We start from the raw sequence: 23,815 nt of genomic DNA on the forward strand, positions 1-23,815 counted from the left end.
GCAAGTCTTTTGCAATTCCAAAGTCGATAGTAGCATTAAATAGTTATAAATTTAACAGAAATGCAGTGAATAACTGGCGGCCAATTGTTTATTCTGAAAATAGAAAAATTATATATACATTTATTTCTTTTTTGTAAATAGTTCCATCGATAGAAACGGTCTCTATACAAGGTCTGCCTTGTGCAAGCTGAAGGCATCTGTTGAGTCAACGAAGAACTAAACTTAACAAGGGGTTAATAGTCTTTAAAGACTATACCCGATAAATAATAATTATAAATAATTAATTGATCATATTCTCATCTTTCTCACTTTTTTGTAGAAACATTCTTTAGAAACATTAGAGTTATATATTATAAAAATATATAATGAAAAATACATATATAAAACGTTATTTATTCGTTTATTTATCTTTTTTGATTTAGACAAAATGTCAAATCCAAACAAAAAATTCTGCCGACGATCAATCGCATTATCCATCAAAGAATGTTTGGGCGTTTGTGAGAAATATATCGAAATACCGATAGTCGACAATAAAGAGTCGAGGTAAATTATTCAGAACCGATGTGCTTGGTATATATTTTACTACGTTTATGATATATTCATTACTCTCAAGTAAGTTGACTTAAATGTCAACTCACGTTGCATCTATTAATTTATATGTCTTGCGTTATGATTCTCAGGAAGAATTTAATCACGCGCATTGAAGCTGCTACGCTGAAAATAATAGAACAAATATCTAGGGAACGGGCACCGTCTATATCATATTTTAGCGGTCAAAATATTCGTTTGAAATCCGACACACGCAAAAAGAACGTTTATTCAGAATGCTCAGCTCATTCTCAACAGACATCAACGTCTTCTTCCGATCACTTATCCGATTTTGCCCAAGAGAAAGATGCAGATAATGAAGATACTTCTCAAAATTCGGAAAAAACAAAACGGAAAACTGTCGATTTCGCGATGACAAGGAGCAGAAATAAATTTGTCTTAATGGTAGTAATAATGGCCGAGGCTCACCGTTTGCTGATATCAAACACAACCAAGACCAGACGCTCGTTTTATTACGATCTGAAGACTAAGACGACAACGAGTTATTTGGTACCTGATCAAACGTACGTCGATCGTGCATTAAATGAGGTCGCTAATTTACTAAAATGCGCGCCGTGGGATTTGGGTAAGTTTACTTAATATCAATTAAAAGTACACCTTGATGCGATGTAATAACAAATACTAAAAAGATGAAGAATATGAAACAAAAGTCGATAACTGGAAGTTCTTCCAGGATTGCTGGCAACGGCTAAAGGATTGGTGGCAGGAAACATGACCATCACGCTAGACGATCAAGTCATTGACTGTACGATACCGGGTGGCGTGCAGATTCCGCAAATTATTTCAAAAATAATTTCCATTCGTGTGAAAGCCAATTTTGTCTTGGTCATTGAGAAGGACGCGATCTTTCAAAAATTGCTCGAGGAAAATTGTCCTCGCGCCCTAAGTTGCATTTTAGTGACGGGAAAGGGTTATCCGGATGTAGGTACGAGGATGCTGGTGAAAATACTATCCGAGAAGATGGACTTACCGATTTACATCGTCGTAGACGCGGATCCCTTCGGCATAGACATTATGTTAATTTATCGGTAATTCAGCCAAAATTGCTTCGTCGTTCTGTATCAGACATTTTTCATATATCAAAGCAAGAGAATATAAATTTTCAAATTTTTGCGTTTTATCACAATTTTCCACAATACAAAAAGTGGAGACGTAATTTACACAATTTTACACAATTACGTATTGGTTTAACTTTTATGCGAAAAACATTCAATTTCTACATTTCTCTTACGCTGGATTTCCGCAGTTTCGGTTCATCGTCCCTCTATAGAGAAAACGAGACCTTGGCTTGTCCTAATGCACGTTGGCTTGGAATCCACCCCTCGGAACTGATTCCGTTAGGAGTGAAAACAATTCCGCTCACCAGAGCTGATCTTGCAAAATTGAGAACCATCGAAGCCCGGAATTACGTAAACGAAGATATGTCGAAGCAGCTGAATATATTGCAGAAGGGCAAGGCAGAAATAGAGGCGCTGTCCTCCTTCCCAAACAGTCTTACGGCAATGTATTTGTCTAATAAAGTACGTCGCAAAGATTATATTTAAAGCGTAAGACATAGTTAACAAGATTTTTCGAAACATTTAGTAAGAAAATAGTTGGAATTAAGTCTATAGGACTGCCATTATGTTCTCAATCAAAGGAAATATAAGAAAAAAAGAATTTTGGTTGGCGGTTTTATAACATAATACAAATATGTACTATATTACTTCAAATGACTTTTCGTTCTTTTTGGCGTTGTGCAATCCATGCTTCCGGTTGAACAACTTTTTCGGAGAAACTTTCGTTGTTATCCTCCAACGTTATAAGCTGCGGACTTTTATGAAACGAGCCCAGATATATAACACTACTGTTGGATGACCGTCTCGATGGGATGAGGGATTGAATCAAGTCTGTCGTTGTTTCTATCTCGCGAAGACTTTTCGAACGTGTCTGGTATGGATGTCCGTGCAGCCTTGAAAAATAAAATTTTGCGAGCGCCCTTCAAATAACGCTACACTATACACGGGGGGGGGGGGGAATTTTCTCTTAAATTGTACCCTGAAAATCATGTAATCGTGGGACAACGTGGCATTTTCAAGAGCTGTATGAGAGTTGTTTGAAATTTTACCGTACATTCTACTAATGAAATGTATACCAAGTATAATATTACTAGTAGAGTGTGTGGTTAAATTTCAATAAAACTCTCATAAAATTCTTTGCAATGCCCTGTTGTCCCACGGTTACATGATTTTCGGGATAAATTTGAAGAAAAATTCTCTCCGCGTAGAGAGGATACTTCAATAAAACTATATTTACCGATTCTCCGAACAATTGATGATTCCGTTCACTTGCTTTAAATTATTTGAGAAAATTATACGTTTCCTTTTCCTTGTTCGACGAGAAACCATGATTTCTCAAGTCTGCTGTAACGTCTCGACGTCTTGAATATTATGCGCTGCCAAATGTCATCCGTCAAAGATGCAATGTCGAGGAAGAATTAAGAATACTTCAGATAATGTAACAGTTTATTGAAAACACTTTATCCACCCGATGTCCGGGCCGAGCTTCGCTGATATTAAAAAACGCAGAATCTTAATAACATGATTATTTCGTGGATGTTACGTAGAAGGTAACTTGGATGACATCCGCGAAATCGGCGGCGCCACGTTATGAAACCACAAACGAAGTTAACTGCACTCGCTTTCGAAAATTCGATCGAGTTAGATCTCCGCGCTCTTTTGTCAATCTGTCGTTCCACAACAAAAGATTTGATAGTATCTTCGAATAAATTGCAATATATTATTATTAAATCACGATTAGACTGCGAACTATTGTAAATTTTGAAATAATATTATATTTCTGCTTTCTATTAAGCGCGTAAATTCAACAGTGAGATTCTTTGAAATAATTTATAAAGTTACCTTCTCTTCCGCTAAAAATATTCCTAAAAAAATCAAAAGTACAAATTAACCAATCCGCATTGTAGCTCCTGGAGATCTATCGCTTTTTTTTTCGACATTACCGTCGGTATATGCCACTGATTGGCCGATTTCGTGGGTGTTTTCGGTGTAGGTCCGTGCGAATATCGCCAAAAATCGAGTAGAAATAACTTTCCGTGCCCGTTCCGCGCTACGAATCGAAGGCGAATATCGATCGAGCAGCCCGACACCACTGATTCTCACGGAACGTGTATCGGGCATTTCGATGAAATGGATATAAAAAACAATCTTTCGAGACTCTGTACCTTTGCCGGACACACCGAGCGGGCACAGACGCGTTTGGAGTGCTACAAATCGTTGAAAAAGAGCGTCGCTCATCTTCAAGAGGTCAATTTGTAGACTCTCAGTCGCTAGCTGTCACTGATCGTCAAACGATGAAAAAATTTTAACAATTTTTCTGCCCATCCCATTCGAGTGTAGAGAAAAAGAGACAAATTTATAAATTATCTGAAATTCATCTCTCTCAACATCACAGATTCTCACGGATAAAGAATCGTAAAGTTATTTTCTCTGTGAGAAATCAGTGAGTGTATATACATATAACAGATTTTCAAAAATCTAAACTGCCGAGTTTAATCAACGCGTTTTGTTTGACGATTGTTCCGACGTATCGCTCGACCACATGCGACGAGTGTACTTGATTCACTTCAATTTATTCATGCGTTCGCACGGGCCCAATCCTTATATTGACTTTCGCGTGAGAAAGTTATCTGTTTCTTTTAATATATTGCGTGTATATGTGTGTATTTGCGTGTACCTTCATGTATGCCCATACGAGTGTAGTTTTCATTGTCTTTTACGTTTTTTTTTCTTTTTAGCGGCGATAATACGTTACCAAAAGCTATAGATACCCTTATGCGCTGCTACCAAGGTTTCTTTGTTGCGATTAATTTCATAATTCGCATGCTCGTGTGTTGCGTGCCTGCCTTCGTGATAATCTTTTTTTCCGATGCCCTATGCTTACGTTTAACGATTTGCCTCACTTTCTGCCGTTATTATATTTAATAATTGATTGTGATTTATACACGCACACATTCTCTCGCTCTCATTCGCTCTACCATTATTACTCCTTCTCCCCCTCCCCATCTATTTTTTCCCCTATACCTCACTCGCATTTCAGACTCCAATCGATCGATCAGTCACACACACACACACACACTCTCTCTCTCTCCCCCGCTTCTCGGGATCGAACAATTCGCGTTTCGATCGCTCGCGTTATATTTATTCGGGAATAAATGGAAGCGATATTGTTGACAACGAACATTTTGTTTCACTACAAACGACCATTCATTTATCGCGAAATGGAGGAATCCGGTTAAACCTAACGCTTGTCGCGTATTGTATTGTAACGTCGCACGTTAATTTAAGTTCGGAAGATTCATTGCAGCCGTACGATTTTCAATGTTTAACATCGAATGAGGGCGAAGGGAAATTGGAGCGAATCCTCTCTAATTGCAAGTGACGAATCCATTCGACGGGGATAATTTTTCGAAGCCTCCATTACGCGTTACATCTTTGTACTTTCTACAGTCGACAGCGGGCGCATCATCTCGACCTAACGACCCTTCGCATCTATAATACTTTTATCCTCGCAAAAATCGCTCTCGCGAAGTCTCCTCGGTCGCGATAGTTTGGCAATACTAGACCTCGTAGCGGTTCACAATACGCCCGAACCATAGCGATCATTCACGAGTATTTAATTCATTAAAATTATTAAGTTAATTTTCTCTTCTCTCCGTTTCTATTTATTATCGTTTGATTACTTGCACTAGCCTTGATTGTCGGCATTTAAGGGCTGCTGGTACGTGCAGCATACACATGGCGACGCGCGCCACTTCCTCATCTGAGCACGCCTCTTCTGTAATTAACATTCGGGCTCATAAATTATTTTATTTTCGAACTAGAAATGTATTGACATATATGGTCTCGAACGTTATCTGCGATCGAATCAAATTTTCATAGCGAAACTATTTTACGTTCATTAGTTCGAAAGGGTACTCTGTGATGCAATTCAGATAATCGAGGTATTGTCTCAATTTATAGTAAAATTGTCTATGAATATTCTAATATGCTAAATAAGTAAAAAAAAAATTAATAGAATTATAAATTAAACAACTCGTCCCTGCAGCGCGCAAGGGACGCGTAAAGGCGATAATTCTCGAAACTGTCGCGTTCCGATTTCGGTAATGTATGCAAAACGTATCGCGGAAACGTGGACGCTGCCGCAGATATTTCCGAGACGTTTACGAGCCCTGTTATTCTTCGACGACGTCGCGTTCATAAGGTTCCCGGGTGTTCGCTTTTGCAATAGTGGAGCAGCGAAATCGGTTATATGTGACAATAAGCGTACGATGTCCCGCCATATCTCGTCTTCCACTGTTCCACCTGAGAGAACGGCCAGCTAGCAAGTACTCGGGAGCCTCGACGTCGCGTGCCGATCGCGCCTGACCGATGATCGACGGCCTAGTCCTGACGATCGTAAGTAAATCGTCCGTTTAGCGCGGTCGTTCATCCATCCGGGCTCGATCGATGTATCTCGAAGAGGTATACAATGAGTCTGATACCCGGCACTTTCGACGAGATCCGAGCTCACACGTGTGCACCGACAAGCACATTTTCGTAAATCTTGTCGAAAATCGATTATATTTAAAAACAAGTGATATCGCTCCTCGCTATCTACGGATCACTCGCGATTTCTGCAGGCATCGGCGCGGGACCTCGTCGAAGGAGCTTGACACTTCACCTGGTTGTATATATATGTACAAATATTCAAAATTCAAACGGGCAGGGAGACGGGGGGAGGGGCGGGTCGAGATGGGGGGGGGGGAGTACTAAGAATCCGTGTGGAACAACTTCTTACGCGTGTAACATTATGATACATAGAACTAGGCGCCAAGCTGTACAACACAAAACTCACAGTAGCCGTCCGGATTCTATATATAATGGTAAATATATAATACGTCGATGCCTGTGGACGAACGTCACCGCATAGGCGTAGATACTTTTTCTCCGTTTAAAATCGGGGAGGCACCAGTGACGTAGCTAGAAAAAAAAAGGAGAACGTGTGAGACGGAAGCTTGCAAACTCTTTCCTTTGGACATACGTAACTCGATTCGAGAGACCTTAGGGTCCCTCTGGGATTCTCAGTGCCGCCGTAAAAGCGTCGCTCGCAGCCCGCAGAGCCGGTCCCTCGTATCGAGGCGTACATTCGAGTTATTCGAGGGCTGTGATTCGATAAATTCCGTCTGGAAAGTGGGAAACAATAAAAAGTGCAAGTTTGCAGACTCCCAATAAGCTCTGTACGTTGAAGTACGTTATATAATCCGTATTAATCTCGCCTTTAGTCGCTCGCTACGAAATCTCAGGCCTTTCCTACGTGAGCGCCTTTGGGACTTGGAACACAGCAAGACGTTAATGACGAGCTCGCAAACACTCGGCGTCGGTTTCACAATGTTGTCCCGATGGCGCTACGCGAACGACGCGGATTTGCAAAAGCCGTCGATAAGCTCCGCGTGTACAGTAATTCGGTCTGCGCCCTCGAACATGCGCCTCGTCTTCATCGTCCGTTTTTCTCGAAACTCGTCCGATATCGATTTCATGGCATGTACGCGCGTCTGTGCCTTCGGTACTTTCGCAACGCGTGCGTCGAACAAGCCGCTCCGCGTTGTCCGGTGAAAATTCACGACGTGCAATCGTCAACGTATTAAATTTGCGCGGGAAACGCGAGCGGCGCCGTTCGATGATGTACAAAAATTCTGTCAAGGCGATCCGTCGCTCCTCGTTTCGGTCGGTTATCCTTCGTGATTTCTGGATTCTCTCGCGGCCCGGCGACACACGTATCGCTAGATGCGCTTCCAGAGAGAAAAGTGAGTGGTTTCCTCGTAAAGGAATCTTTAGGCAAATGATATACATCATAACGATATTGCTACAAATGCCACTTTACTCTCACGGTTTTTCAGTTCTTTCTATCAATCTTCGTCTCTTTGCCGCATAAACTCGTACGTACGCGCGTCAAACGGCGTTTCCCCTTTTCGTCGTCTTCTCGGATAAACGATTGTTCTCGCTCTTTTCCCAACTAGCGGCCTGACTTATATCGCGATTCAGGCTCTAAACGAGGACCTCATCCCGTTTACGAGTGTAATTGCCGCGACCTCGAGGACGAGTCTCCGTATTAACGTCCGTTCTGGGTGTATCGGAAATAGACGCACTAGAGACAACAAAGGATTCTTCGGCTTGAGGCACTAGGAGGCATCCAGGGCGAGGCACTCGGCGAGGAAGTCCTCCATGGAACGATAAGCGTGTTCGAGCACACCCGTCAGGGCGTGATCTTCGTTCGCGTAACTCTGTTTCGCAAAAGCAAGCGGCAATTAGCTCGAGTATTGTTCGACGCACCTCTGCGGCGCTCGTTCTCGTTTTCTCACCTGATATCTAAAGATGACTCCCGCTTCGGACAAAGCCTTGGCGAAGGCAACGCCGTGCGTGTAAGGCGCTGTGAGGTCGGCTAGGCCATGAAGAAGATAAAGGCTGTGACTGGGCACCAATCTCGCCCGTTGCGTGAGATCAGCCTCCACGTAGCTCTTGTAGTTCTCAATTGGGGCACCGAGGACTCGTTCCGTAAACGCGGAATCTGTGGAATTGACGAAAGGGATCGGTTAGTACTGCGTCGACGAGGTATTTCGAGCGGAGGGAAAAGAATCGGAACGCGCTTTTTGCCAAATTTGTGCGCTTACTGTAGTACGTCCAGTCGGCGATTGGATTCACCGCGACGCCGCACTTGAAAACATTCTCCTGGCTACCGAGGACCATAGCGGTGACGTATCCACCGTAACCCCATCCCCATACGCCGACTCTGGTGACGTCGAGATACTTGTGCGTCTTCAAAAGGTGTCGCAGCACGGTGAGCTGATCCTGCACCTCGACGCCGCCTATCTTCCTGAAGAGATCCTTCTTTCCCTGACCACGGGCGCCGCGTACGTCCAGTCTCACGTAGACCACGTCGTTGTGACTCGACATATACGTTCCCCAATCTATTCGGAACTTGTCCGTGACGGCCTCGCTGCCGGGACGGCCGTTCACCTCGACGAGCACGGGAAACGCCGCGTCCCTGAGCTCCTCCCGCCACGAGGGGGGCAACAGCAGTTGCACTTGAGCCCGCCAGCCTTGAGGTAGCGGCACCTGCCAATTTCCAGTTGTACCGTCAATTTAAGGTCAATCGAGATTGAGACGGAATCGGGACAACTTTAAACGCCCACCTCGAAGTTTCGCCTGGTAGGCAGTGCCAGCTCTGACAACTTTTCCGCGCGTTGAAGCCTCGTGTCGTACAGCACGCGTATCATCTTATGCGTCGACATCATATGCACGCCGGCAAGTGGCAGGCCGGGACCCTCGCAGTACAGTACGTAGTAACCCTGCGTGTCGTTGTTCACCGACGGACTGACCGAAGCACCGAAGTGTGTGCAATTCGTGTAATAGAACCTGCAGCGTCCGAAAAATTCGCTCGTTAACTTAACACAACCGAGAATCAATTATACATCGGTCTATTTTTCTTTCTCATAAAACTTGCCTACTGCTCCAAAGAACGTCTCCGAGGTCACATGTCACGCACAGTGGCTCGAAGTGACGCGGATCGTCCGCGGCGGGGTCGCGTACCACGTAGAGATGTCTCTGGCCAGGTATCTTCTCTCTGGTGCCTAGATAGTACACGAGATGCGCCTTGGTGTCCCACGCCAAGATCTCGCTCACCTGTTTCAGAGAGCACTCGTGCGATTAAATTTTCTTCCTCTCTCCTTTACTCTTACGTTATTTTCTATCGCTATATTTTATACATTATTCTTTACAAGTCTACAATAATTCGCAATTAGATTTCAGAGTGGAATTCAATTTACAGTTTTATAGTACACATGCCATGTACTTCGATAAACGCGTATATCCTGAGTTTGAAAACTTTTTTTTATACTGTATGGCACATAAAATAATAATCGTCGTCTAAAGTGAGTCTTTATGACTTACGATATATCGATTCTAAAAGCTGCTCACCTCGTAACGACCATGGGAAAGCACCGCTATTCTTTGTTGCGTGAGTGTGACGTGTTTTATATGCGTGAAATGTTCCTTGTCACCCTCCTGCACCGTGGCCAACAGCAGGAAGCTGTCGCCGTCCGGAGCGAAGAGAGGATGCGGTTGGGCATCCAGCCACAGTCCTTCGGGCGCCCGTTCCGAGTGGGTCTCCTCACATTCCCACGTGGGAGCGCGGCAAGCCGACACCATGGATAGATTTTGCATCCTTGTCATCCAAACGACGGCGATCTGCGAAGCGTCTTCGCCAACCCAGCCGGCCGATATCAGATAGTAATCTCTGAAAATATCCGCGAGAACGAATCTCGTTAACATCGAGTCGTCAACGAGCGTGGCAATGTCTTATGCTGTCGTACAATCGTGTAATACTAAGTTGACGTTCTTTAGAAATTATTATTTCGCATTAGGGAACAAGAATTCTTCAATAATTTCACGTACTGTCCGTCCAAGAACAGCGGCGGTTTCAGTCTCATTTTAGTGGGCCACGTGACGTTCCCGGTGCTACTGTTGTAATTTGTCGAGCTCACGTTCCCAAGTTCCATTACCCATAGTTCGACCTCCGGATTGGGCCAACCGGGTCTCGGGTACCTGACTGATCTTGAAGGTGGAAAAGATTTGGACGCACCCCGGGGATTCGGACCGGTTCCGTCTTGACCCGGCGTATTGAACCAAGGGAACTCCAACGCGCTCACTTTGGTGTCATTGAACGTGGCATAGAGGATATGCGTGCCGTCTGGACTCGGCCAGATCGCTTGCGGTTTCGGTAGCACCTCCTCCTGATACAACCAGTCTGGCACGCCGTTGTAGATCACTTCAGGTACGCCCGTGTCGGTCAAGCGGGTGTCCTCCGTCGAGGTGGGCCCCAGTCTAAGAAAAATGTCGTTCTCGGAGATCAACAGGATACTGGTCGTGTTGCCCAACCAGGTCGCATATTGCAATCGCGTCTGATGCCTGAGTATCGATCCTTGTAGGCGAAGGGGTGTATGATGGCTGGCAAATAAAGGATCGTAAAGACGAATGTACAATTCAAGTTACATTTAGTGATTTCAGTTTGTATCCCGCTCTGTTTCTTTTAACCCAAGTATATTCTTAGAGGCGCATTCGATGCAAAGAACAGCAATTGAAGGATTCAAATAAACGAGAGAAAGAAAGAGGGAACAAAAATTCATAAATTAATATTCATATATTTATGTCGATTGTTTAAATACACTTACTCGTTCGTGACATCGTAAACGGTGTAAAGTGCGGTGAAGGTGTTCCGGAAGACCTGCAAAATCATCGACATCTGTATCATACGAAATAGACAAGGATCGGAAAAAAGAGAGCTCGTGCAAGAGGCGAATGTGTTTTCGATAGCGATAATCGACAGATAACTGCAACTAAATTGCGCCGCGTCGTATCACACGTCCGAGCGTTATCGATAAGCGACGGATCAGGAAGTTAGGATGCAGCTGCCGCGCGAAAAACTTTCCCCGAGAGACTTCCGCGCGTTTAAGCTACTTACCGGCTTGACATTGTGCTTGAACAATACATAACGTAGGTCGGAGCTGCATTCGTAGCCCTGAACGTTCAGTTGTCTCTGAAAGCAACATTTAATAAAGATTACTTTCTGTGCGATCTCGAGCAGAATCCGGTCTCAATGTTACAATTAAGTTTGAGAGTCAATTGCCGTTAAAAGCTTTATCTTTAAAAGAATGCTTTTATCTTGTCGCGAAAAATATCTTTTCAATCTTTTAATCCGTTCACACACATATACAGATGAATTTTCGTTCTGGTGCAATATCAATAATTTCCTATGCACGCAGATTGTATTTGATTTATATATCTTGTAAATCGTCATTTTTAAATGACGATTTAAAAGAGAGAGAGAGATTTCTTTGAAATTAATGTTTAATATCCAATATCCACGTTTTTGTAAAACTTATTCTACTTGCGATTTAAATGTTGAAAAAAACGGATCTAAATTAAGAGATAAAATGTTCTCATATGTACATACATACATAAAAGAGGAGTTGTTTTATTATTAACATACATCGCGCACGAACACCTGCGTTCTGACTCGAGCTCGCCTCCGCTTCGTGTTTTTTCCTTTTTTAAACCGCGGGGTAATTTTATCTCGTTTCCAAAGTTTAATAGGTTTGCAATGATCGTTTGCAATTATAATTGGTTTTATTGAGATTGGTGGCGTTGCAGGCTCGTCGCGTTTACCTTCGAGCTCAAGTCGTGGTAGCGTCGTGCGAATAGATATTACACGAATATCGCGGCTGGTAGTCGATACTCGTATCTGAAAGAGCGCCGGGACAAGCCGGACGCGGCGTGTCCTGGTGGACGCCAGATCGGATCAATGCGCCGTATACACTCGTCTATATGTACATCGCCTCTCGGTCCGAGAGGGAAAAAGAACGCGGATTTGGAACCTGTCCAGACTAAGTGGATCGGATCTCTTGCGCACGCATACTTATCGCGCTACCGACATCGATCACTCCCTCTCTCTCTTTCTCTCGTTATAAGCCGCTTCCCTCCTCGTTTCTCTCTTTTTTTCCTCTCATTACCCATGTCGGGACCCGCTATGGAAGCATCTTTCATTTTTTCCCGATTCCCCTACATTTCCGTTAATTTTTATCACAACATCGTTGCATCTCGTTCCTCGTGGAACGCGTTAGAATTCTCGAAATGATATGATTAAGCGAGAACGCGTTTAATCGTCGCTTCTTCCCGCCCCGAGCTAGTATCTATCGTAATCGAAATGCCTCGAGATACAGATGGTATCATTGAACCCGGAGCGCAATATCGCAGTATCTAGAATACCTCATATTTACCCCGCGCGTGCCTGCAGCCCCGGGTAAACCGTGGGATGCCCCGGATTCCATTTTATATGCGGTCTAGTCTTTGTTTCGCAACGCGCCGCGAGGCACACTCGGCTAGTTTGCCGATCGGTGGAACAAAACTGACTTTCGATAAAGGGTTCGGCTTATATCCTATATCCTATAAAAATTTTCTCCATATAGGAGAAACGTTCGGGAACATTGTTTCGCTGTTTATCTTAATTGCAAATCTACCGAGAGAGCTCGAAAGGCAGCGAGTGTAAGCTGATAAAGCTTACTATTTTGCGTAAAAAATACATGTCTTTTTGTATCCTCGAACGAACTTACCCCTCGAGGGAACTTTAAGCTATTGCACAGGAACAATTATTCACTTGAGCTCGGTGGTACACATTTATCCCTATTCGCCTGTTGCCTTTCCTACGCTCGCTTACGCAACAATGAAGAAGCTAAATCATAAATGGCTCAAAATTATTAACTATTCTCTGGCTGAGAGATTACGCGTTGAAAACTTTACAGTTCATAAGTCTACCCCGCTATTAGTCCCGTGGCGAGCAAAAAGAGGGAGAGAGAGAGCTCGCATATTTACTTCTTCCTCCTCTTCCGCGATCAATTCCTTTTCGTATTTCTTCATTTTCGCATTTGCACGTGCCGTAGGGATATATCTGCACTTAGGCAGTTGGCGCGTAATTATCTAGCGAGTGCGAGGGGTCATGTCTCCAATTAATCCTGGATAAGCGCGACAATAGCTCGGTATCGGCGGATTAGATACCAAGGGAGCTAAGATACCTCGGTGCATCACTAATGCGGATATTCCTGCCCTGGCTGGTGATTTAGGGCTCCGCCGAAATCTGACGGAAATAACGGTCTGCACTTGGCCGAGTGGCTCGGATCCGGCGGAGGATTATTATCCGGTCATGAATGAATTTGGCATCCGTTTCCAAAAATTCGGCAACTCGTTCGCTCGAATATTTCCATTCGCAATGTGTGTCAATCGACTTTATTTGGCATGACATTCCAAATAGGATTTGTTTAATATAACGCGAACTAATTAACCTATATATATACTCGTATATATATATAAATGGAATTTATTCTTTAAGTAAATATATATATATTTACTCTAGGCAGTGTGTCGGCAACTCCTTCGAATAACATTTAATATTTAATATTTGATTTTGACGGCGATAAAAATAATTCGGCACGAGATGTCATGAATATTCAGAAGTCCAAATTAATGATAAATTTCAAATTTGCCCAATCTACTGAAGTTATACACAGGGTGTTATGTAATACCCGTCTCACCTCTTCTTTGCGGATAGAGTGGGCCAGACTGATTGTGAGTCGAAAAGTCCACTACTATTTTGCAATTTTCGCAACAATTCAATAACTCGTTAACTATGCGAAATTGCAAAATGGTAGAGACCTTTTCGACTCATTGTCAGTCTAGTCCGCTCTATCCGTAAATAAGAGGTGAGGCGGGTATTACAGAACACCCTGTATATTAGCCATCTCATCCTATAAGTCTTACGGAGTTTCGCGCGCGCGCGTTTGTTGTATAATTTAAAAACGGAATTAGTTTCCGCATAATTAACTGCCTAACAATTGCGCAATCATCTCGCGGAAGTTTTATCGTCAAGAACGCTAATTAGCAACAACTCACCGTTAGTTAATTAAATCATGAATCCGAATTATAATTTGAGCGCTCTGTAGATTCCAAAATTTGTACGTTTAGATTAAATATTGACTCGTTGCTTATAATTTAGTTATTCAATGACGAGTATAGATTTGATATTGAATATTTTATGTCGTAATCATTCCTTTCGTCAAGATTGCGCGTTTATAAAACATCGGAACGAAATGCAAGCAACCAAAGTTAAGTCATACTAATGATTTTTTAACAAGCTTGTTAATAAATAATAATTCTCGAGTTTCCCCGGGAAGGTTTCAAGTTTCCTGTGCTCCGCCTTTTAAATTCCCATCCTTAAAGTGACTTTAATCTCCTAATCCCTTACCGTCGCGTTAGAGCGCAACAATACTTTCTTTCTTCATAAATAATTCTTCCAATCCCTCGATCCACGGAGCCCCCTTTCTCTTAAATAACTCCAATTATTTTCTTCTCCTTACATCTATCCATTCTGTACAGTTTATACCATTTAGTGTTTAATGGAAACGAGAAAAAATTCTTAACCACATAGAAGTTCATCTTCTGGTTTTTAAATCGTATTACAAGTCTATCCTTAGATGTTTATTTCGGAGGCTCTGTCACGAGACAAATTTATAATCGATGAAACTTATCGTCACGCTACGAGGTCATAATCTCAGTTGTTTGTACAAAATTTACGACGAATATAATGTCATTGGCAAAGTTTATCGTTATGCGAGTAACATCAAAGTGCAAAGAACGCTGTATGTATACGTACAAGCGTGTGATTAGAGACTAAAAGGGTCACAGCGTTGTTGCGGGTGTCCAGGAGGGTGAGGGAACCATCGTCGGCTTGGTAGACGAACTTTTCGTGGGTTATCCAGGTCGGTGGCAACCTGTGCGGTGTCAGGTCATCACGAAGGCACTCGTCTAACGTAAGACGCCTGCCACTCCAGTACAGAAGCTCGTCGACGTACCTGTAATCATCAAATCAAAGGGAAAACTTTAAGTACGAGCTTTTTCAAACACTTCCAAAAAACGGATCGAAACTATTTGTTAGCCTTGACTATAAAAGATACAGCACTTAAGATTAATGTATCTTGTGTTATCAGCGAAAAAGAGTTTTATCTTCTTCTCTCCTCTTTTCTTACGTATCTGAACGAATTGCGAGGAACAGATTACTGAAAGTTAAAATAAAAGGGAAACAAAGAGAGCAAGCGACGCGAACTCACCCGAGGAGATAAATTGCCGTGACGATGCCAGCGATAACGAAACCGATGACTAGTAGTGAGAAAATTATGCTCCGCCAGTTGTGGCCGCCATCCCCGTACGTTAAATCCTGTGGAAGAAGACAACGTCGTACGTAATTATCGGTTGATCCGTGAGATCGATCGGTAAGCTATAGTGCAGAAGCGGATTGATACAAGAGAGCATGCAGATTATATGAATAGAGAGAGAGAGAGAGAGAGAGAGGTCCAGAGGATAATTAGGAAGATTTAATAACAATGGAAAACGAGCGATCAACTTCACTCTAAAGATTCTGTGGAGTATCTACACATCTCCAAAGTATTTCACTCGTAAATATACATGTAAAAGATGCACACGTGTATATGCATAAAACAATGTATATGGAGAGGTAATATCATAACCACACACGTATAATATTTTAAGAGACAACGTATTATAAAGATAAATTGTACACGTACACATATATAGAATACGTATTGTATCATAGTAAATGAAAATGACATTTTCATTATTGCCCTACAATTTTTTTCATTTTGGAGCGAAATCACGTGCGATTTTAATATATTAAGAAAGAAACGCGTCGTCACACATTCCCGCGGTATTTCAATTTCATTTTCTTCATTTATTAAAATTACACAATTTCGCCGCTATCGGGACATGAAATTTGGGACCGACAGTAAATTAATTTACGTAAATATTCCTCCTTCATTAAAAAGAAGATAAGTTTTATTGTTGAAATAAATTGGATTTAATGCGCTGCAGTAGCTTATATTTATATCGAAATTAATTTGAAATGCGCAAGGGGAACGGTGTGTCCGGCGTGCATTCATTTCATAATAAATTAAATATTTCGCGACATTTTCGTCCACACGTGGCGTTCGTCGCTCATTCTTCATACGGCATACAACTTGTCGTTGCGTGCGTATGCATCGTTTCGCCATTCGCATATTGCCGCACTATATCTCAGAATTGGCGATCATTTTCTACGATAATCACAATTAGCAAGTATCAATTCAGGCGACTAATTATCTCCCGCAATTAACGATTCACAATTGTACCGGGGCCATTTATCGAGGCACATGTTTTGAGTCAATTATCCGTCTAAAATGGAGCGGTCGGAAATGGGAATTATTAAGTATTGTTTTGATTGCAACATTTAGGTGAGACAATTATTTAGTAACGCTATCTTTCATATTTGATTGCGCTTTGAATTTTTCATCAATCTAGATATAATTTGACCGTCGTTTTCGGGTGGAGAGCGCGGAATAATATACGAAACGCCGGATCGTGTGATTCGAGTAAGTAAAAGCCGAAAAAGCCGTATATGTACTCCGGGATAATTCGCCGAGAAAGAAAGGAAGCAAGAAGGGAAGAGAGACTCCATTTCGCGCGCCCGCCGATGTAAGCCCGCGTACAGCTTTTTTCCGACTCGACGTAATTTCTTTTGAGAAAACCATTTGTTCAGACCTCCCTTACTACTCGCGAAACTCGCCCGGCCTTATCGGACTTCGAAATTCGCGCTAAAGCTTCCAGGGGAATTTTTCTTCACAATAAAATCACGGTACGATCTCCGTCGTAATGAAAATGCGCGCGACGTTTAGTCGCGACGTACTATCGACCTCTCTCGCTCGATCCCTTGTTAAAGAATTAACGCGCCCGTTATTCATCTAACGAGAGAGAGACGTTCCTCGCGAAAATATCGTCTTGCCGTTTACAGGAACGGGTTTTATTCTCGTAGATCATAAAAGCGTTTTTGGGGTCGCGACGTTCGATCGTGCCGCCGTCAAGAATATCGCGGTTTTCGGTCGCTCTCACGGACTACGTCACCGGCTGCGTTATGCATATTGCATACGAGTTATGTCCAGCGCTTGTATAGTCGTCCTCCTGTTCACCGGCACCGGACCGGATAACACGTGCGGGTCATGTAATACAGATGAGTCGCGCCGGATTTCGTAGGAGGCGTCAGCTATACGGTGTGCGGGTCGTTATGTACCTGTTAGAACCGCCCCGCACGTGTTCCCGCACGCGAATTTGCCCTCGCTTTAGGCAAACGCGAGAAGCGACATTTGTCTTCGGTGCTTTCGGAGATCGGGCGTGCGTTGTCGTTTCTCAAGAGGAATGAGTCGACGAACGCCTGCTTCACGCGAATAATTAAGCTACACATTGAGATTTTCCCAATCGATTCTGTAACAACAGTCGTTTAACCCTTTCAAGCCTACATCTTTTTTATTGAACCATTTCTTGTGAAACTTTGTATACGAGGGTTTTTGGGGTCGCTGACTACGAATCCGTTATCGGCCCCGAAAAGCCCTTTGTACGAAGCTTGTACGAAGAAATAATCTTAAAAAACTTGGTAGATAATGAATTTTTTCGAAAAAATTACTGTTTCATATTTATTTATTTATAACACTTTTTTAATGTTTATTTATTGCTAAGATACTCGAAAAATGCAAAAAACCCAACCTAAATGCGTTAACTAGAAATTAAATGGCCGAAAAGTAAAGGAGCTGAGGTGGTAACGTGGGTTACCAGCATGCTTCAAAGGGTTAATTCAAAAATTGATACAACCGTGATAACTATTTTTTGCACCTGCGTGTTAACATTTGTATAGCTCGCGATGTAACAAAGTAGTCTCGGTTGTGCCACACAAATGTCATAACTGCGTCCTGTTGCTCGAAATAAACGTTAGCCTCGGTGTTTGGAAAATAAACGTAAGAGAGTGCCGTTTCTCTCTCTCTCTCTCGCTCTCTCTCTTTCTCTCTCTTTTTCTCTTGACTACGCGCCATTAGCGATGCAAGGGATCCCGGCCTGTGAGAGATAGTTTAAAACGATTTATCTCCTCTAAATAATCCCCGTTTTATCTCGAATATCGCCGATAATGATGTTGCTCCGAACGAGACAAACGATCGACCGCCGCCGTCGATTGGCTGACGTTATGCCGCGCGGTAATCGCTTGTGGACGACTCGACCTGTTTATCGCGATAAATAATCGCCGATGTCTCGTTCGAACGATTCGCCATTTCCTCCCTCGCACTTTTCTTCCCACCCCTTGATCGATTCGCCACCTCTTTGAATTCAAAACGCACCGCGTCGCGTGCACGTGTGCCGCACGAGATACACAGGGTGGCCATAAATTCGCCATCCCCCCCCCCCTACCCCCGTAACGCGACAGCATCGGACTTTGCGAGTTGATATCTACATTGCGAGGTGTTGCACGGTGCAGACATTATTTCGCGAAGATTCACGCGCCGCTTTATACGGCAATAACGCAAGCGGCGGAGGTAGAACATTCAATTTTTATCACCCCCGCGCAAGTTTCATACTTGAAATATTATTCCGCGATGCGAAATCGGAGCGGACGGCTCGGGCTATAAATTGCTCGCTGTATGAATGCGTTAACAATTTTGATGCAGACTTTCTATGTAAGGGTCGTACAATATATATACATACGTGATTGCGACATAATAATCGTGTCGCAAGCGTAAGAAAAGGTCGAGGTAGTCTTGGATGACGAACGATATTGGAGCTGGTTTCTAACGTTTTTTCATTTTCTTGCTGAGCAATGACATTTGCTTGGCCATCTGTGCCCGCTTTCGTTTATGAGAAGCGTTTATGGGAAGCGACTCCCACATTGAATTAAATAATACGATGCCGCTCGCGTGTGGTACTAACGTTTATTGGTTTTGTATTTTATTCTTCTCGCAGTCTTCATCGCGTCGCGCGAAGATTGAAAAATCTTACGAGGGGAGAGAAAGTTGGAACTAAAATACAAAGATGTATAAAAAAAAATTGTCTTTTACAGAACGATCGTCTGCGGAAAATTCAAATAAAAGGAAAGATTATTTGATGTCGAATTTTGCTGGATATGTCAGAATTTAAGATTCGTCTCAGCTGCACATTTATCTCATTTTTCTCGAAATTTGACACGTTAATTTCAGGTGGACGCAGTTAAAGAAAATTAATCTTTGTCGGGGTGAATGTTTAATTAAAAGATAAGAGACCTATTTGCTGCGGACATTCTGCACCGTTTGTGTGACGCGCTGCGTTACGGAAAGTGGAAAGCAGTACGGATGTGTTGCGATATTACCGCTTTTAAAATATACCACCGTGCTGTAAACGCGCGCCTTTACGCGACTGTCCTGGTGCGATGCCGAGAAACAAATACATACGTTTGAATAAAATCTTTGTCGATTGTCAATTGAGCACCGGCGGAGAACAATTTTTAGATACGCTGGAGGAACCTTCAATATTTTTCCACCCCAACCGTTTTAGCGTTGATTTTTTTCCGTTTTTAATCGCTCGCGTTTGTTTCGCAGCCAGCTGGCGAACGGCCAAGCGTTACGAGGCGGTCTGTTCATTAAAATTTTTTGCAAAACTTATCGCGAGTCCATCCTCACATATGTTACTCTCGTAAAAAAAAATGCTGCCTTCCAGAAGCATTAAATGAAATAAATTTTATTGCGATGTTAAACAAGTCGAAAAGCGCTCGTTACGACGATAACAATACCGCAACCTTTCAGGCGCGATTAATTCGTACTCCGTCATCGGCGCGATGAGTCCGTCCAACAAGTATTCGAGATAGTCGGACGAAATATGCCTGGGCTCTGTGCACGTCGTGCCGAGCGAATACAATAGGGATTAATTCAAAGGAAATATCTACAGCGATCGCGTGGTAATCCGACATGACGGTTTTCGAGTATATTCCACCACGGCGTGTAGTGAACTGCAATGGCGTAATAGGTAAGGTCGTCATGCACACGGATGCATCGGCACATTGCGTTCGTTGCCGCACGTGTTCGCGGTCACGTTGCATGCGTTCGGCTTATTTTCGTCGATTTACGAAGAACGTCACTGACAAGAGCGAGTTCACTCGTTTGCCCTATATTGAATTTCAACGATAGATTTTAGATCGTCGGTCCCAACGTTTTCTCCCCGATGTGTTCGTGAAGTGTAGGAACATTTAAGTTTTTGCGCTTGTAATTCTTTTTATCGAAAATGCCAATATCCTTTTAACTAGACTTCCGAACCGAGTGTTTTAAGTATGAAAATGTTCTGCTATGCGGTCCGCAACTTATCCTGGTATTATTTTGTTCATAAAAGCCAATAAAAAGAATTACAAGCGCAAAAACTATATTTGACTGTGCCGGTAAAAAGGATGGCTGAAGGATCCTCTTTAACTGCCTTTTTTCCCAGAGTGGAGTGAAGTCTGTTTAGTGGAAAATTCATTATTAGATCGTGCGTTTTTAATCGTCGCGAAAAAAGATTTGCGAAATTGGACGTTGAAAAACCTGCTATCTCATATTAGGAGCTTATCTTATACTAAGGGGCTTTCCTCTAATTTGTAAAAATATAAGTGTAATGCGCGATATGATACACGTGTAGAAAACTGACGGTAAACGAAGTAAACTTTAACGCATCGTGTATCAATAGGTATACAGTATTCCTGATCAAACGATAACATTTGCCTCTTTCTTTTTCGACAGGTTGCCAGTGACAGTGACGAAATTGATCGCCGATGACGAAGTTTCGTGAAACGGTGAGTTTCTCTCAACATTTGCTGCGGCGCGTCATCCCTAATGACTAATTGCGCCCAACTGAGCCGCTTCTGAAAATTTAATACGCCGCGGTGCGGTTTTCTCGTTTCGAATCCGGTGCGCTTTGTCATCGGATAACTAAGCACACGGTCACGAAACGCGATCGTTATTACAGCTCCAATAATGCCACGCGATACCATCGCCGACTACCGTTTCGCGATTCGCGTTTCCAATAGTAGACCGTGCGCGCGAATATACGCCGCCGTGCAATTTCATGTAAAATTGCTTGGCGCTATATCGAACGAAGCTGCGTTAAGCCACGATCGAGAGAATTCGTCGCGCTACCGTGGAGCACGTTATTAATCGACTGGTGCACGGAGTTGGACCTCTGGAGATCTGACGGCGAGCGATTGACGCCGTGAAACAATGCAGCTATCGCGGAACGCGCTCGTAGAAGCGGGAAAATTGGGCCACGGCATGGCACACCGTGAGAATCCGATGGCACCTGTCGGCGCCAGACTAACCCCGCGAACGTCGCTTTCACACGGCAGAAGTGCTCCGCGTTTACGCGCGTTTAGGTCTACTGTTCTCGCGGAAGTAATTTACGACGTGCCCGGCCGCCCGTCTTTTAAACGCCCTTTAAACCCGAGCTCCCGCAGAGCGATCGCTTCGCAGTCCGCTCCGATCGCGATACGTTCGAGCGAGACCGAAACTAGCTGGGCCGTCGAGCGAAGTCTCAACTGTTAAAGCGACAAAGCCGTGATTGCTTATCTTCCGAGACACTGGCGGAAGTCATGGCTGCTCCTCCCTCCGTCGTTCACCGAGAGAAAAATCCAGGCTTGTTTCGTCACGAACAATCGCCGGCACTGCGCACCATCGTCGTTATTTCGGGGCTCAATGGTGCGGCACAAGTCACCGTTTCACCCGACACCAATAATTAATTCATCCGTTCAAGAGGCACAGATGCGCCTCGGCCTGACTGCCGGGCGCGTGTCAGCCAAGTATTTCAGCCTATCCGCCGCCCACCTTCCGGCTCTCTCCCTTCCCTGCGTTCCTCCTCTATGTCCGCGCCTACACGTACATCTCTATACATTTAAGCTGGTAAACACGCGCGCACATGCACACGCGTCGTTGCGCCACGTGTCAAAATATCGCGCGGCCGATCGCCGGCTGAAGTCACTCGCGCGGATCGATCCGCGCCCCGCGGAAACGATCGGGCGATAACGCGCGGACGATACCGATCGGCGCGCGGTGTCCACGCCAACATAATTTCTACGCGCTCGTCGACGAGGCTGGCCCGCTCTCCGGAACTATCGGCGACCGACTGGACGCGCCGTGCCCACGCTTCGTGGACGTGATTTTCTTGAGGGCGGAGAGAGACGCCTCTCTATCTCCCCCGGCGCTCTGCTCTTTTTGCCGTGCTCGGACAGGAAGTTCAAAGGGGTAGCACACGTACGCGAGGCCGCCTCACGTACGATCCTCTCTCGGGGTCACGGGATCAGTCGTGCAAAAGGGCCGATAATCGAGCGTAAGCAAGCCGCGCGCCGATAACGCGTTTGACTGCTTTTAACGCGGCAAAATTCCCTCTGCCGGGCCTCGGGGTAGAGGCTTTTTTTTCACCCGCGATTTCGCACGGCACGGACGGGAGGACAACTCGCCTCGAAAATCAGGCGAGATGCCCGTACGCGAAACGGGCATTAATTCCCACGCCCGGTTGGAAATAATTCCGCGAGTGAGTTTCGACGCGACGACAAATGGGGGGGGGACGAAGCGGTTTCGGGATGCGGCGCCCGGCGCCTACCCGAGAAATGGGAACCGCGTCGTCGGAAGTCAAACGCGAACCCGAGGATTTCTACGTGCCGGGGCCGCGATGCAACAACAAGTCCGGGAAATGGGTTCGCGCTGAACTTGCGAAACTGCAGCCAGTTTCGATGCGGTGCGGTACCTCCTCCTCGGGGTCCGTAATGATTTTCCGCGCCGCGCGTCCGTTCAAATTAAAGGGACGCCGAGCGTACGTACGCTGGCCGTTAAACCGTTATTCCCTCGTTTTCGCTCCCCTGAGAATTTATCGCCGCTTCTTCGGAACGAATACACGTTGATAGAGATCTACACGGGGCATCGCGTTAAAGTGGATCCAAGCCCCATCCACACTCATTAAAGTGAGGTCCGTTCATTCGTGTTCCTTCGCTTCATTCGCTTCCATCCGTGGGAGCCCGTGCAACGTCCTACGTACCGCAGAAGCGATGAATACCGCTATCGATCGCCAAGTGTTTCGGTCGTCGTCGTCTTCGTCGTCGGATAAAGCCAGCGCGTGCTCCGAGTGTCGAGTGACATTTAACTCTTTCGCTGGAAATTTACCGAGGGTCCCCCGGCTGACTCCTAGGACGCCAATGTCGCGCGCGCGACTCGGACACCGGCGGTCACCGGTACGGCGGCAACGAGTTAACGGCATTGTTGGTCTCGTGGCGGCGCATTGTGTGCCCGGGACCGTGTGTGCGTGTCGTCCCACGTGCATATCGAGGAGAGCGGAACGTAGCGAGCGCGTACTCGGCTTTCCGTTCTTCCAGACACCAACCCCCGGCCCATCCATCGGCCTCGGCGCGTTATCGGATGGCCCGATAATCGAGTTACTCGAGGTTCGTGTGCGTCGCCGGCCAACAGAAGCTTTTCCCGATTCCGTCCTCGGAATCTCCCTGTTCCTCGTGATTCTCTCTTCCCATTTTCTGTCCGCCGACGCGGCGGGTGATAAATCTGTTTACGCTCGTAGGTATCGACTGGACACACCGCACACACGAAAATCGCGTACGAATGAGAGGAGCAGGGCAAACCGATCGATCGTGCGAGACGTGCTGCGTGTGCTGTTAAAAATGGTGGGAAAGGTCGACCGGCTGAATCCAGTTGCGC

General features: G+C 44.6%; 2 protein-coding genes across 3 annotated transcripts in view; one reads left to right on the forward strand and one right to left on the reverse strand.

Annotated features, from left to right (window-relative positions):
- Positions 1-2,609, forward strand: part of LOC105563777 (meiotic recombination protein SPO11) — a 41,505-nt gene extending 38,896 nt beyond the window's left edge. The window contains exons 3-6 of the mRNA XM_012015679.1: positions 423-543; positions 681-1,174; positions 1,283-1,637; positions 1,856-2,609. Coding sequence (XP_011871069.1) covers positions 428-543; positions 681-1,174; positions 1,283-1,637; positions 1,856-2,153 — 1,263 coding nt within the window. The 5' untranslated portion in view covers positions 423-427 and the 3' untranslated portion in view covers positions 2,154-2,609. The remainder of the gene's footprint in view (positions 1-422; positions 544-680; positions 1,175-1,282; positions 1,638-1,855) is intronic.
- Positions 2,610-6,461: 3,852 nt separating this feature from the next.
- LOC105563775 (inactive dipeptidyl peptidase 10) overlaps positions 6,462-23,815 on the reverse strand; it is a 67,130-nt gene continuing 49,776 nt past the window's right edge. Inside the window, exons 1-12 of one of the 2 annotated variants that reach the window (XM_012015678.1) lie at positions 21,683-22,222; positions 15,362-15,470; positions 14,908-15,106; positions 11,167-11,241; positions 10,877-10,929; positions 10,101-10,652; positions 9,624-9,942; positions 9,151-9,329; positions 8,840-9,062; positions 8,318-8,762; positions 8,009-8,214; positions 6,462-7,930 (exon numbers count right to left, since the gene is read on the reverse strand). In XM_012015678.1, coding sequence (XP_011871068.1) covers positions 7,829-7,930; positions 8,009-8,214; positions 8,318-8,762; positions 8,840-9,062; positions 9,151-9,329; positions 9,624-9,942; positions 10,101-10,652; positions 10,877-10,929; positions 11,167-11,241; positions 14,908-15,106; positions 15,362-15,470; positions 21,683-21,707 — 2,487 coding nt within the window. In that variant the 5' untranslated portion in view covers positions 21,708-22,222 and the 3' untranslated portion in view covers positions 6,462-7,828. Of the gene's footprint in view, positions 7,931-8,008; positions 8,215-8,317; positions 8,763-8,839; positions 9,063-9,150; positions 9,330-9,623; positions 9,943-10,100; positions 10,653-10,876; positions 10,930-11,166; positions 11,242-14,907; positions 15,107-15,361; positions 15,471-21,682; positions 22,223-23,815 lie in introns of those variants that run through there. The other variant, XM_012015677.1, reaches the window with a different exon arrangement.

This window comes from Vollenhovia emeryi, unplaced genomic scaffold (assembly GCF_000949405.1).
Source record: "Vollenhovia emeryi isolate VEMERY1.0 unplaced genomic scaffold, V.emery_V1.0 DF939172.1, whole genome shotgun sequence".
Taxonomy (NCBI): domain Eukaryota; kingdom Metazoa; phylum Arthropoda; class Insecta; order Hymenoptera; family Formicidae; genus Vollenhovia; species Vollenhovia emeryi.